The sequence below is a fragment of the Peromyscus eremicus genome, chromosome 20 (genome assembly GCF_949786415.1).
Source record: "Peromyscus eremicus chromosome 20, PerEre_H2_v1, whole genome shotgun sequence".
Taxonomy (NCBI): Eukaryota; Metazoa; Chordata; class Mammalia; order Rodentia; family Cricetidae; genus Peromyscus; species Peromyscus eremicus.
Window position 1 is genome coordinate 1474268 of NC_081436.1, and position 15449 is coordinate 1489716.

The 15449-nt window shown below is 48.7% G+C and overlaps 1 protein-coding gene across 1 annotated transcript; it reads right to left on the reverse strand.

Moving 5' to 3' along the window:
- Positions 1-2273: 2273 nt before the first annotated feature.
- On the reverse strand, positions 2274-6813 carry Igfbp6 (insulin like growth factor binding protein 6). Its single transcript, XM_059247691.1, has 4 exons — positions 6287-6813; positions 3528-3667; positions 3290-3412; positions 2274-2597 (listed from the first exon to the last, which is right to left on the reverse strand). Exons 1-4 carry the CDS (start codon positions 6609-6611, stop codon positions 2475-2477), a joined length of 711 nt encoding a protein of 236 aa, XP_059103674.1. The 5' UTR covers positions 6612-6813; the 3' UTR covers positions 2274-2474.
- Positions 6814-15449: the final 8636 nt, after the last annotated feature.

Genomic DNA, 15449 nt, shown 5'->3' on the forward strand with positions numbered 1-15449 from the left:
AAATCTCTCTCTCTCTCTCTCTCACACACACACACACCACCACCACCACCACCACCACCACCACCACCACCAATTTTAAAAGAGAGGTCTTATCTCTGATTATTACTAGAAATTAATGAAAAAAAAAAAAAAAGCTAAGCAGTAACTGGTGATTTAGGCTTCAATGCCGCCCTCCAGTTAACCTTAATTCTAACTGTGAGTTTGAAAACTTTTTTTTTTTCTTTTCTGTGTAGCCCTGGCTGTCCGTGAACTTGTTCTGTAGGCCAGGGTAGTCTTGAACTCTCTAACTCAGAGATCCACCTGCCTCTGCCTCACAAGTGCTGGGATCAAAGGCACACACCACCACACCCAGTCTCAGGTAGCCCAGGCTGGTTTGGAAGTGTAGCCAAGGATGACCCCAAACTTCTGATCCTCCTGTCTCTACTTCCCAAGAGCTGGGATTATAGTTATATGCTGTCACATCAGGTTTATGTGGTGCTAGGACCAATCCCAGTCTTCATTACGATAGGTTAGCACTCTACCAGCTGAGCTCCAACCCCAGCCCAGACCACCCTCTGTGACCCTCACCTCCAAATGTCGGGTCCATTGCACCAAGTCTGGGGTTCTGTGCGTCTTAATGTTTCCTAGGAGGAAGAACCAAAAGGGATACCCCAGAGGGAGGAATTAGGGCTCTAGGCAGAGCTGACCTTGACCTGGAAAATGTGCTGTGTGCTCACCAGCCTCTGTTCCCCTGTCAATATTTAGAATCGTGAGTAGAGTCATTAAAAGGGGGAGTGATATGTGCAGTGAATGAGGCCATTGGCAAGAAAGAGCCTGAATCAGTTGCTGGAAACAGGGGACCCAGAACACAGGAGAGTACTCCATTCACCCTCAGTGAAGGCAAGGCCACGCTCTGAACATCTCTTTCCTCCATTGCCAGTCCTAGTAGTATGGGGGATAGTGCAGAAACCGCCTTCTCTGGCTTCCCAGGATAGCAAGGAAGGGGCTCCCAGCAGCACACCCAACTCTGCAAAGCAGGACACACCCACCTCAGGCCGGCGGGGGAGGGGCGGAGGGGGCTCACCTTCCCCACAGACTCCCTTCTGCTGCTCCTCCCCCAGCCCTTCTCTTCGCCGCAGTTGGGACCCCTTTGGCTCCATGGTGGCAGTCTGGAGTGGGTGGTGGGCAGCGGTCCTCTTCTTCCTTCCCTTCTCAGCCTACCTACGGAGCTCTTATCCCACTCGGAGAGCTGACAGCTCCAGAGACTAAAGTCCTCTCTGGAGGGGGCTGGGGGTTATAGGTTATCAGAAGGCAGCGCTTCTCAGATCCTGGCTCTCTGTCTGCTGCATGTCACAGCCTCTCTGCCCCCAACCAACAGCCAGGTTCATGCTTGCTATCTCACTTTCAGGGGTGAATCTGTGCCTAAGACTGGGTGGCAGGGGGACTTTGCCTCCCTGAGGCTTATCACGTAGCAGGGCACCTCCTGGCTCTCTCCATGAAAGCTGAAGGTCAGGGAGGGGCCAGAAACATCTTCATTCACCTCATATTCAGCTTTCTGAGGGTACACATCGAGGACTGTAGTTACATGTGTTCAACGGTATTTTTGTTGGGGGCTGCATTTGTAACTTGTGTGATGTTGAGGTCCCTCAATGCCCCTGAATGTCAGCTCTTCTGTACACCTTGGGTTCCCACGTGAGCAGAAAGGTCAGACGCACACTTATTCAACACTAAGTGGTGCCGGGATAGCCATGCCTACCTATGTAACTGCAGGAAAGTGGCCCAAATTTAAGTTTCTAAGGGGGGGGGGGAAATGGGGCACAAAGTCCCTACCTCATCAGGTGAGTGCCAGCATAAATAAGGTAGCCTGGGTAAACCACATAGAGCCTGAATAATTTGTTTCTTCCTTTTGGGTAGGAAGTAGGGCAGGTGAGCACTTTGGGACTCCCCTTTTGGCAAGTTCCTGCTAGGGATTAACCATTAATCCTTCGCCTCCATCAGTCCAAAGATCAGCAGTGGAAACAAGGCTGCGGCCACCACAATCTCACCGGTAATCAGGTGCGGCAGTACTGATTTGCATGCAGGCCATGATCTCAATCAGTCCCCACGAGGGAACTCCAGGTGGGTATCTGGATGAGGCTAGAGGGCTTGAGGCCCATGCCAGTGGCAGTCTACTGCATTTCTAGGACAGCAGAAGAGACCAGCAGTGGTCTGCTGGGAAGGCAGAATACTGGGAGTGATGGTAGAGAGCCTGGGGCTCCAGAGCTGTAAGGGAAGGATGGACGCAAAGATATAGACCAGAGGCGCCCCCAACACAGCTTTATTAGTACCCCAAGCCAACAACAATTTTTCTGACTAGATGTGAAAGGCCCAAGGGTGAGGGGAACAATGGTACAGGGCCTGAAGGCAGGTCTTGGGGCACAAAGCCCCTGAGTTACTCATCACCCCACACATAGTTCCTGTGCTCTGGAAAGTATCCTGGAGGCTCCCGCCCTGCTTTAGCCAGTGTTCCTGGCAGAGCACTGAGAGCTCCCATGGCCATCTGGAGACACGGGCAAGGGTCGGCCCGTTGGATCCACACACCAGCAGGGACCACGGCGATTCCCCAGAGAGGAACGGCACTGGAGAGAGAGGCACAGAGCAGGGTGAGGGCTGAGGCTTCCAGCAGGAGAAACAAATTAAGAGTTCTTAGTCCCTTCACCTGCTGAACAGGGCCCACCCTGCTGGGCCAGAACAATAGTCCCAAATCAACAGCACCCCGCATCTCCTTTGTGTTAGAAATGGGTGTTCTCAGCCTACCCCAGAAGGCCCAGTTAGAAGATGCAGATTGGGCTCCACCAGCTCACATGCCTCCAGAGGATTCCCAGGGCCCTCCTCTGACAGCCTCTGCCTAAAGGTGACTTCTAAGTCCTCTATTGAAATGGTTGGCTTTTTTCCCCCCTTTCAAATCATACTTCTTTCTGTTTTACCATTTGTTGTGAGGCAGAGGCTCACTGTTTTTAGGCCAGGCAGGCCTTGAACTTACAATCTCCCTGACTCTTTTCATGTCTCTATGGGTCTTAAAGTTGGAAGATCCTGAGAGGCAGGGGAAGTAGTTTGTGTGTGTGTGTGTGTGTGTGTGTGTGTGTGTGTGTGTGTGTGTGTCCTGGTTTGTTTGTTTCTGAGACAGGGACGAGCTCCTATCTACCTAGCATGCCCCAGCACATCCAATATCCTTTTTGTGGTTTTTTTTTTTTTTTTTTTTTTTTTTTTTTTTTTTTTTTTTTTTTGCAGCTTGGTAAGTTCTCTTTCTCCCTTCCCAGCTTCTTCTCACCTGCTGCTTTCTGTAGAAGCCTCTGAGGTCACAATTCGGCACATAGATCCCCTGTGCCCCGCCTCGGAAGACTTCAGTCTGGAGCTGCCGCAGTACTGAATCCAAGTGTCTGCGACAAGGGCCCTAGAAAGGAACAGGGGTGGGTGGGGGTGGTGCTCAGAATTCCAGGAGCCTGCCTGGTCCAGACTTCCCCAGGGAGAATCTCCAGTCCTCTGAACCCTACCAGCCCTGCACGAACCATCTCAGAGTCTTGAACACCCCCTGGATTGGGCCTTATAGGGGTGGTGGAGGTCCCTGGATTCTTCTGCCGGTCTCTGTGGCTTGCATCACGTTGGCGGGAGGCACCTCCGTGAGGTTTACTTTCCTTTGTAGTCTCTTCTGTGGTCACAAGAAGAATGGGAGAAGAAATCAGAAATCAGTCAAGGCCAAAGGCTAGTTCCACATGAGCCCTGGTGCATCTCTACTGGTTAAAATGAAAGCAACTGACAACTTTAGGAACTAAAAGTAGACAGTTTTTCTCCCAGCCTTATCCTGGCTGCTGTTTCTTCCTCTGACAGATAATTATATTGTTGGGTATGGTGGTGTGTGCCTATAATCCCAGCACTTGGGAGGCTAGGTAAGAGGACCGCCACAAGCTCGAGACTAGTCTGGTCTACTCAACAGGGGCTGGAGAGACTGTTCAGCAGTTAAGAGCACTGGCTACTCTTCCAGAGGACCAGAGTTCAATTCTCAGCATCCTCATGGTGTCTCACAGCAGCTGTCTGTGACTAGTTGCAGAGGATCCAAGCCCCCTTTGGGAACCCATGTGGTACACAGACATATGTGCAGGCAGAACATCCACACATGTGAAATAAAAATAAAATCCTACAGGGCTGGAGAGATGGCTCAGAGGTTAAGAGCACTGACTGCTCTTCCAAAGGTCTTGAGTTCAATTCCCAGCAACCACATGGTGGCTCACAACCATCTGTAATGAGATCTGGTGCCCTCTTCTGGCCTTCAGTCATATATGCTGTATATGTAATAAATAAATCTTTAAAAAAAAAAAATAAAAAAAATAAAAAAAAAATAAAATCCTACAAAACACAGTTAGGTTACTGCTCCTGATAATATTTCCCAAAGCAACCGCCTCCCCCCTCCCCTCACTCCTCCCCCGTTCCCCCCAACCCCCCCCCCCCAGGGTTTTTCTGTGTAGCCTTAGCTGTCCTGGATCTAGCTCTGTAGACCAGGCTGGCCTCGAACTCACAGAGCTCCACCAGCTTCTGCTTCCCGAGTGCTGGGATTAAAGGTGTGCGCCACCACCTCCCGGCCTCCCAGAACAATTTCAAGTCTTATAAGGGAGAACATCTTGGAAAGCAAAAACTTGGAGTGAACATGGAGCATAATTTCCAGCCTTTAGGCTTCCTGTGAAAAGACTTGCCTATTCCACTAGGGGCCAGAAGAGGGCACACCAAGCCAGGGAGATGGAAAGAAAAAGTGGCGTGTGGGGTGGGGGGAGTCAATAGGGACCCAGTGGAATGTGTGACCCTGTAGTGACCCCTCCAATGAGTCAGTCCGCCCCTCCCAGGCCTGAGATGTTACTTTGAGGGCCTTGCATAGGGACCTCTTCCTTTTTGTCCCTGTTCAACTCTAGTGGTCCAGGAGCCTCTGGATTCAACCTTTAACCAGGATGCCTTGAAGGCTGCAAAGGAGCAGGGAATAAGAGGCTTCCAACCTGCAGGTTGCACCTGGTTCTGGAGAGTTTCTGGGTGCTCAGGACTGGGAGGGGAGACAGAAGTAAGCCAGGGCTAGGACGAAGCTAGGGAAAGTACAGCAACGTGTCAAAAGATAAACTTTCATTTTTTAAAACTCCACTTCCTCTGTAGTCTTCTTAACCCTTATTCCCTGGGTACCACATGTTCCTCAGACCTTGTACCTTACACTCCGTGCATTTAGTGCAAACTGTGATGATGCTTCAAACTGCCTTTTCCAACCAAAACACACCTTCTAAGAGGAGCCCTAGAAGCCTGGGCTCTGACACCAAGGAATGGGACTCCAACCCCCTCCCACCCCTCACCCTGTGTGTGTGTGAGACAGGGTGTGTAGTTTGGGCTGGCCTGATATTATGTAGCCAAGGATGATGCTGAACTGACGACCTTCCTGCCTCCACCTCCTAAGTGCTGGAATTACAGGCATGCAGCACCATGCCCAGGGATCCAAATTAATTTCTCTTCGATTTCTATGGAAAAACCAAGGGCTCTTACTACCTTCCAGCGTCCAGTCGCCTCCTCACCCCCAGCTTTTGGGTGCTGACTCACTCTGGTCCCACCCACCCAATGACTCAGTCTCCTGTGCTCATCCCCGGGGGTAGTAGGGTGGGGCAGAGAGGGCACGCAATTCTGACCAGGTTTAAATAATAAGCCTGATTTGGTAGATTCCTTCTTTGCCCACCTGGCTCTCCCCGGGCCCTCCAGGGCCTGCCCACTGTGCCTGGTCTAGCCTGTTACTACTTAGTATCTTTTCTTCTAGACTTCGGGGATCAGGTGCTCCCAACACCGTCATTGAAAGAGGAGCAGGAGACATTTCTCAGTGTGGGGAACTCGAGTCTGAGGTTCCCTTTCCTCCTCCTCCATACGGAACCCACGTCCTGTCTCCATCACGGGCCATTAGTGATGGAGATGAGCCTGCCAGTTTACAAGGGATAGCTAAAACGAAAACTCTCCATCCTCTTCCTACATATGCCCCTTTCCCCCAGGAGAAAGTAAGTAGGGGAAAGGGAGAATGGAGAGTCCGGACATCTCCCTTCCGTGGTCTCAGGTGCCCCTAGCCACAGGCAGCCTCATAATTTTTCCCCTGATCTTTCCGCTTCACGTTCCACTCAAGGCCTGGGAGGAACCAATAGGCCGGTCCCAGAAAGCTCAAAGAGGCTGCCCATCTGCGTCGATCCAGGTTCTTACCAGGAAAGACTAACTTCTCCTATCTGAGGTGGGCAGGTGGACGGCGGGGTGGACATGAACTCACCCGACGGCCCCCTGGGGCGGAGACAGCGACCCTGGCCCATCAGCAGCGCCCGCAGAGGGGTCTCTTCGTTCTCTCGCGGTTGGCACTGCAGTCCTGGGGCACACTTAGGGATGTAGACCCCACACGGCTGCCCCTCTCTCCTGAGACAGCCCCCGGCTTCTGCACAGCCTTCTGCAGGCGACCCCGCGCCTTCCTCCTCCACGCAGCCCCCGCGACAGCTGCTGGCCTGCACCCCGCGCGTGGAGGCAGACCCTGAGCCCGCAGCCAGCAACAGAGTTAGCAGCAGCAGCAGCAGAGGCTGAGGGGGCAGCCTGTCCTGGGTCATGGTCAGAGGTTTTTGCCCAGTGCACTCCTTCCAGAGAGCGAGCGTAGCGCAGCGAGCCGCTGCTCCTCTGCTTTGTGAAGCAGCTGGCCGGGTCTGCCCTTAAAAGCCAGGTGAAAGGGGAGGGAAAGAGGGCAGGGGCATACCCTAGACTGGAGGGACTGGAGGGCCACCCACCTGGATCCACCCGGCTTTCCGCTCCCTCCTTCTTCTCAGCTGCTGTTTACTTCCAAAATTGTTCTGATTTTTTTTTTTTCTTCTTCTTCTTCTTCTTCTTGCTTTGTTCCTGGGAATCTCGCCCAGAATTTGGGAGCTGTACATCTGGCTAAAGGGACTGTGGGATAGGGGGGAGCGAAGGGGAGGACAGCGAACCTGAAATCCAGTTAGCATGCGTGTACGTACAGGAAGACGAAGGACCAGTAGGTACTCCTGCAGATAAGATGGGGGGCTGGGGGAAGCTAAATGTGAACCAAGAAGAGATCGTGATATGGGGGGGGGGGTCGGTAAGCGCTAGGAGAGACATAATTGGCATCTGGGCAGAAGTTCCTACCACAGGCAAGAAGTAGACCCAAGAGAGGAGAGAGAGGGTAAAATGGGGAAGGGGCAAAATAAAGTCTCCAGGCCTGTGTCTGTGAAAACAAAACAAAACAAAACAATAAAACCAGAGAATCTGGTCTGCGGAGATGATACAAAAGGTTGCCAGAGCAGCAGTGAGATGATGAATCAATCACCTTGAGTAAATTGTAGCAAACCCAGCACTGCCTGAGAGTGGGCTGAGCGCCCAGTTCAGGGAAAGGGGGTCCTGAACGCCTGCAGGGTGTGGGTAAAAGTAGGGGATTATATTCTAGATGCTTTTAGGGACAGTCATCTGGCCGCAGACCAGGTGTCCTCCTCCTCTCTGCCCTTCAAGCTAACTCGTCCCTCCATGACTCTCTCTTCCTCAAGCTTTCTCCTGTCTCTGGTCATTCCTTGGGTCTTCTGGATTTCTCAGACTGTTTTGTGTCCACAGGGTTTGGGAAGGGACTGGCCTGAGAATTTCAGTCCCTCTACACTCATTTGCCTGGCCATCTCCAGTGGGTCCATCCAAAGGCAGTGCCTGCTCATCCCAAGGCATATTTCCACCCTGGGCAGGGGTGAGCGAAGTCTCAGGGAAGAAGTGGGACCGCTGCATTGGTCCACCCCGCCAGCACAATCCTGAGTTATGCAACAGCAATCTCATTCTTTCCTAAAACAAGGGCTCCGGACAGTGACTAAGTTTAAATTCTGGGCCCCCAAGCAAGAATGTCAGCAAGGGCTTCCTGAGCTTTTAAGCAAATACAAAATAAAAAGAACCGCCCGTGGCTCCTCTGAGATTTTAGGACTAGCCGCGTTTGGAAAGTGATGATTTCCCGTTGCCAGGAGTTACGGACACAGATTGAACAGGCAGGAAAAAGTGACCACTATCTTCCACCAAGGCCCTGGAGCGCCTCCTCTGTGTTCTGACCCCAGAGCGTGGTTCCTGTCCAAACCTTTATCCCTATTATTTATTAACTTTTTTCCACTGCAAATGCTTCTGGCTAGGGCCTTTCTTATGGACTCCTGTTTGCTGCTTCTGAATATGACTGAAGAGCCTATGGGAAGTTGGGAAGGAGGAAGATGACTCCCTGCTGGGGTCTTCTCAGTGGGTCTTTTGAAGACGTTGTACTCCACTTTTGTAGAGAAACCCTATTATTCCGCTAATGTCTAACACCACTCCATCCTGGCGCTCCCCATTTCCCCTCCCTGTGATTCTCTGCTCATGGGGCTCTCTTGGTCCCTCTCTGCAGCACTACACAATGCAGGAATGCATTTATCCCGGCAGGAAAGTCCCCTTTCCTCATCCTTCCAGAGAGGCATGTTCATTCCTGCCTGGGCACAAGTCTCCTTGCAGGTCCTTGAATTCTGCTTTTCCTCCTTTTGGGATGCCATCTGCCTTAGCACCCAGAAAAGAGACGTGGAGCACATGGTGTGGGAGTCTGCATGAGAATCTTTGCTGAGAAGCTGGTGCCAGGGCTCACATAGATTAGCCTTGGCCTATGATATAGGTTTGTCCATAAACTTGGTAGGGACTCCTTTCACACACCACACACTTCTAATCACTGAAGCGCGAAGCTCCAACGTCCCGTGCATCCTCAGGCACGGACTTCCTTTTGATAACAGGAGGCAGAAGGAGAGGACTGTCTGGACTATTTTCAGCTTTAAGTTTGACAAGAAGGCTGCATACCTGGGCTAGGAAGACTCAGAGAGGAAGTGCAGGGAGAGAACATAGGTCTGGCTGGAGTACTGTGACAACCATAGCTGATGTCCAGCCTGTTTCCTGCCGTCTGGCCTCCCACAACCCTCAGCATGCTCTGCTGAAGTGCTGTCTTGGTTAAGTCTCCCCCTCAAAAGCCTTGAGGGGTACTCTATACAGATCCCCTCACCACAGAGCCCAGCTCTCATTTTGGCGTTCTTAACCCTGAGGGTGGAGCTCTGTAATTACAAACAGTTCGGCCGGCTATCTGGGTCACCTTCTCCAGCACTGTTTGACAGTTTCTCATCTTAGTTCTTGAATTGAGACAAGAGGAAGTGAAGGTGTGGTGTCATTGGTTTTTCAGGGGTAATTTCTTTCCCAAGTCTCCAAGCTTTAGGCTCAGGAGAACTAAACCCTTTCTGGGTTCTGCCACCTCTTGCCCATCTGTGTGGCCATTTTATATCTTTATACCTTTTTTTTTTTTTTTTTTGCTTTGTTTTTCGAGATAGAGTTTCTCTGTGTAGTCTTGGCTGTCCTGGAACTCGCTCTGTAGACCAGGCTGGCCTCGAACTCAGAGATCTGCCTGGTTCTGCCTCCCGAGTGCTGGGATTAAAGGCGTGCGCCACCACCGCCCAGCTACAACAGGGCTTTTTAATGAAGTCAGGAGAAAAGATGGGCAGGGCTTGTTGCTGTGGGGTGTTCTGTATGGCAAATGTGTTGCTAATTAGTCAATAAATAAAACACTGATTGGCCAGTGGCTAGGCAGGAAGTGTAGGCGGGACAAGGAGGAAAATAAAGCTGGGAAGTGGAAGGCTGAGTCAGAGAGACACTGCCAGCCGCCACGATGAGAAACAGCATATGAAGATGCCGGTAAGCCATGAGCCATGCGGCAAGGTATAGATTAATGGAAATGGATTAATTTAAGCTGTAAGAACAGTTAGCAAGAAGCCTGCCATGGCCATACAGTTTGTAACCAATATAAGTCTGTGTTTACTTGATCGGGTCTGAGGCTGTGGGACTGGCAGGTGATAGAGATTTGTCCTGACTGTGGGCCAGGCAGGAAAACTCTAGCTACAGCTTGTAACAGGTCATATATATATATATATATATATATATATATATATATATATATATATATATCACTAGTTCACTAGTTCTCGAATAATGACATGGAGAGTTTTTACTAATTATGAAATCTTGGCCTTAGCTTAGGCTTGTTCCCAACTAGCTCTTAAAACTTAAATTAACTCTTTTACATTCATCTCCGTTATGCCGCCTGGCTCATTACCTCGCCTCAGTGCCGTACGTCCAACTTCCTCCACATCTGGCTGGCGAATCTCGTGTCTGAGATTCTTTTCCAGAGTCCCTATCTCTCCCTGAAAGTCCTGCCTATGCTCTCCTGACTAGCTATTGGCCACTCAGCTCTTTTTTAAACCAATCAGAAGGTGCCTTAGCGGGTGAGGTTAAACAGAGACACTCTTCACGCAGCATATAAAAAGATTGTTCCAACAAGGGCTGGAAGGGCTGGAAGGGAACACAGGCAGAGAGTCCAAGGAAGACACAAAGGTGGAGGACGGGGAAACGGGGAAGTGCATATGTATGTACATGTGTGTGCTTAACACGTTCTAGGTTCCCAGGGCCTCGGAACATCAGAGAGAGGAGAGCTGAGAATGGAGCAGAGTTAAGCAGTTTGGAGTTGGGAATGATTAGTGAACAAAAAGTAGCTTGTGGGGATCTGGAACTTTCTTTTTGTGTAGTTAAATGAATAAAAGCAGATGCAATTATTTTTAATTGTAATTATTAAAATACATCTATAGAACATCTGTTTATGTGACTGTAACTGGGAGATGTGGACACAATAGGTTTGTGCTCCCAAGGAATTTAGTGTTGACATTTGTGTGGTGATATTATGTTCCCCAAAATATTGTGCACCCTAATAAACTTATCTGGGGTCAGTGAACAGAACAGCTACTAGATGGACATAGAGGCCAGAAAATAGTGACACATATGCCTTTAATCCTATCACTTGGGAGGCAGAGATCCATTCGGATCTCTGTGAATTCAAGGCCATACTGGAAACAGCCAGGCATGGTGACTCATGCCTTTAATCCCAGGAAGTGATGACAGGGAGCAGAAAGGTATATAACGCATGAAAACCAGGAACTAGGGCCAGTTAAGCTTTTAGGCTTTTGAGCTGAGACCCATTCGGATGAGGACAGAGGCTTCCTGTCTGAGGAATCAGGATCACCTGAGGAACTGTCAAGGTGAGGTGGCTGTGGCTTGTTCTGCTTCTCTGATCTTCCAGCGTTCTCCCCAATAACTGGCCTCAGGTTTGTTTTTATTAATAAGAACTTTTAAGATTCATGCTACACATTTGTCCATCCATTGCATACTTAAAAAATAAACATTGACTTAATTAATATGCTGTACATATTAATGGAGTGCCAGGTGAGATTTATTACATGTACATGCTGCTATTTGGCTAAAGAAATCTCTTCAAACATTTATCACTTCATTAGGACATAGATATTTGAAATCATTTCTTTTATCTTGTGGACATGTAGTATACAAGCTATACTCATCCACACAGGATAAACAGCTTAAAAACTCAGCTGGTGGCACTGGGGATGTAGCTCAGTGAAAAATAACTCACCTAACATGTATGAGGCCCTGTGCTTGAGCCCCAGGACTGAAAAATCATCTGTCTGGGATGCCAGAATATTCTGGGATAGAATGTAAAAAGTGACAAATTAATCTAACCATATTATACATTTATGACATAAACACACTGCAGGAGTAAGAATTGTTCTTACTGGAAACTGTCAGGCAGGAATGCTTTTTTTGTTTGTTTTGATTTTGTTTTTGGAGACAAGATTTTTCTGTGTAGCCCTGGCTGTCCTGGAACTCACTTTGCAGACCAGGCTGGCCTCAAACTCACAGAGATCTACCTGCCTCTGCTTCTCTGCTTCCCAAGTGCTGGAATTAAAGGTGTGCACCATCATCCCTGGTTTCTGGGTTAAATGTATTTACTTTGTGTGTGTGTGTGTATGTGTGTGTGTGTGTGTGTGTGTGTGTGTGTGTGCCTGCATATGTGTGAGACCATGCACGTGCCTGGTACCCTTGGAAGCCAGAGGAGGGCATCAGATCCCCTGAGCCTGGAGTTACAGATGGTTGTGAACTGCCATGTGGGTGCTGAGAATTCAATCTGGGTCCTCTAGAAGAGAAGTCAGTGCTCTTTTTTTTTTTTTTTTTTTTTTTTGGTTTTTCAAGACAGGGTTTCTCTGTGTAGCTTTGCGCCTTTTCCTGGAACTCACTTGGTAGCCCAGGCTGGCCTCGAACTCACAAAGATCCGCCTGGCTCTGCCTCCCAAGTGTTAAAGGCGTGCTCCACCACTGCCCGGTTTCTGTCTATCTTACTTTCACTGCTTCTCTGTGTCTGCCCGGCTTTTTGCCCTGAGCACCTCCCTCATTCTCTCCTCCTCCTCCTCCTCTTGAGCCTAGATTTCTCCTCCTATTTGTTCTCTCTTCCTGCCAGCCCTGCCTATTCTTTCTCTGCCTAGCTATTGGCAGTTCAGCTCTTTATTAGACCTAAGGTGCCTTAGGCAGGCAAGGGGAAACATATGTAACACATCTTTTCATAATTAAACAAATGCAGCATAAACAAAAGCAACACACCTTTACACAGTTAAAGTAATATTCCTCAGCATAAACAAATGTAGCACATCTTTGCCTAGTTAAAATAATATTCCACAACACATGTGATTCCCCAGGTGGTGCTGTTTTGGGAGGTCAAAGAACTTTTAAGTCTACCTATCAGGAGTGGGTTATTGGGCAGGCACAGTTCCTAAAATTGTTACCTGATTCTGGTGCGAGCCCAAGCTCTTTGCTTCCTCATCTCCAAGATGTGAGGAACACTGCCTCACACTCCCACCACCAGAGGCATTCCTGGTGCCAAGCCCTCCCTGCCATGATGGGCTACCAAGTTAAAGCTTATGATGGTTCCCAATCATCTATAATTCCAGTCCCAGGCTCTCCAAGGGCATCAGGCATGCATGTGGCACACACACGTAGACAAAACATCCATACACACAAAGTAAATAAATAAAATTTTAAAATATGTAAACAATTACATTTATTTAGTGTGCTTGTGTGTATACACGTGCACACGTGTGCTACATGTGTGAGGCAGTAAGAGAGCAACTTGTGGGAGTTGGTTCTTTCCTTCCACCTCGTGGGGTCCAGGACTCACACTCAGATCAACGGGCTTGGCTGCAAGTATCTTTACCCACTGAGCCATCCTGTGGGCCCCCTTTCCCCTTCTTAATTTATCTGTCATCTGCTACAATAATTGAAACTGTATGAGTGCACAGACTTGTACAACATGGACAAATCTCAAGATAACTGCGCTGAGTGAAAGAAAGCAGACACACCCACCAAAGACAGCAGTGTTCGATTTCTCTTACACAGAATTTTAGGAAAATGCAGGGCCAGGGAGATAGCTCAGCAGGTGGAGGCACTTGCTGCCAATCCTGATGGCCTGCGTTCTACCCCTGGGACCCAATGTTTGAAGGAGTGATCGCCTCCTGCAAGCTGTCCTCTGACCTCCATACCTGTTCCACAACGTACTTGTGTGTATGTGCATATGCACACACACATATAAACTCATGTACAGAACGAATAGCCGGGCGGTGGTGGCGCACGCCTTTAATCCCAGCACTTGGGAGGCAGAGGCAGGTGGATCTCTGTGAGTTTGAGGCTAGCCTGGGCCACAGAGTGAGTTCCAGGACAAGTGCAAAGCTACACAAAGAAACCCTGTCTTGAAAGAAAGAAAAAAAAGAAAAAAGAAAAAAATGAATAAATGAATAAATATGATTTTTTAAGCAAATGAGTGGTATCCTGAGGAAGGGGGTGGTAATGGAAGGGAGGGATTACAAAGGAGCACAAGGAGATCTTTGGGACTGATGACATGGTCGCCATCATGATTATGCCAACACTTTCTCTTTTCTTTTAAAAAATATTCAGAGAGCTAAAAACATATAGACCAGCCCAATGATGGGATCCTCAATTTTTAAAGATTTATTTATTTTATGTGCATTGATGCTTTGTGTGTGTGTGTGTGTGTGTGTGTGTGTGTGTGTGTGTGTGATGACTCCTGGAACTGGAGTTACAGACAGTTGTGAATTTCATGTGGCTTCTGGGAATTGAACCAGGGGACTCTTGAGGAAGTCAGTGCTCTTAACCACTGAGCCATCTCTCCAGCCTCTTTATTTTTTGACAAATTTTTATATACATACATACACTGATCAAACCCATCCCTAAATCCCCCTCTCCTTCTTCCAGGTTTATGGCTGAACTAGGAGGTGGGCTAGTTAATCTCTGTAGGGATAATGAAATAATTAAACAGGACTGGTGGTGCATAACCTCAAACTCAGCTCTTGGGAGGGAGGGGCAGGCAGATCTCTGAGTTCCAGGCCATTCTGGTCTACACAGTGAGTTTGAGGACAGCCAGGGATACAGTGAGGACTTGTCTCAAATTTTTTTCTTCTGTGCTTGGAATTGAACCCAGAGCCTTGAGCTTGAACTTTGAACTTGCTAGACAAGAGCACTCTGCTAGTAAGCTAGATCTCTAACTGTAATAATTCGTCTTTTTTTTTAAGATTTATTTATTTATTTAGTATGTAGACAGTGAGTGTTCTGCCTACAGGCCAGAAGAGGGCACCAGATCCCATTACAGATGGTTGCGAGCCACCATGTGGTTGCTGGGAATTGAACTCAGGATCTCTGGAAGAGCAGCCAGTGCTCTTAACCTCTGAGCCATCTCTCCAGCCCCTGTTTTTTGTTGTTCTTTGTTTTTGTTTTTGTGTAGCTGAAGTTTTCTCCAGTCCTGCCTGGCCCACAGTCAGGACAAATCTCTCTCACTCGCCAGTCCCGCAGCTGCTCAGACCCAACCAAGTAAACACAGAGACTTATATTGCTTACAAACTGTATGGCCGTGGCAGGCTTCTTGCTAACTGTTCTTATACCTTAAATCAACCCATTTCTATTAGTCTATAAGTTGCCACATGGCTCATGGCTTACCGGTACCTTACATCTCGCTTTTCATGGTAGTGGCTGGCAGCATCTCCCTGTCTCAGCCTTCCACTTCCCAGAATTCTCTTCTCTGCTTGTCCCACCTACACTTCCTGCCTGGCTACTGGCCAATCAGCATTTTATTTATAAATTGACTTTAATCAGTGAGGTGCTGGGTCTGGCGAGATGGATCAGAGGGTAAAGGGATTTGTTGCCAAACCTGAAGACCTGAGTTCAACCCCTGGACCCACCTGGTGGAAGGAAAGGACTGAGTCCTGCCAGTTGTCCTCTGAGCTGTACACTTGGGCCATGTCAGCATGCATTCTCACTCACCTCCAATAAATATTTAACAAAAAAGGGTGCATTTCACCACACCTGACATTAAAAAAAAATAAATATAGCCTGAGGTGCTGCAGAAGAGGGTATTAGGATGAGGCTGTGCTTGCTTTGAAGTTATTCTCTAGTGTGTAAAACAGTGGCTTTTAGGCTTTGTCTTGCCTTGCACAGCTCTTACAAGCATGA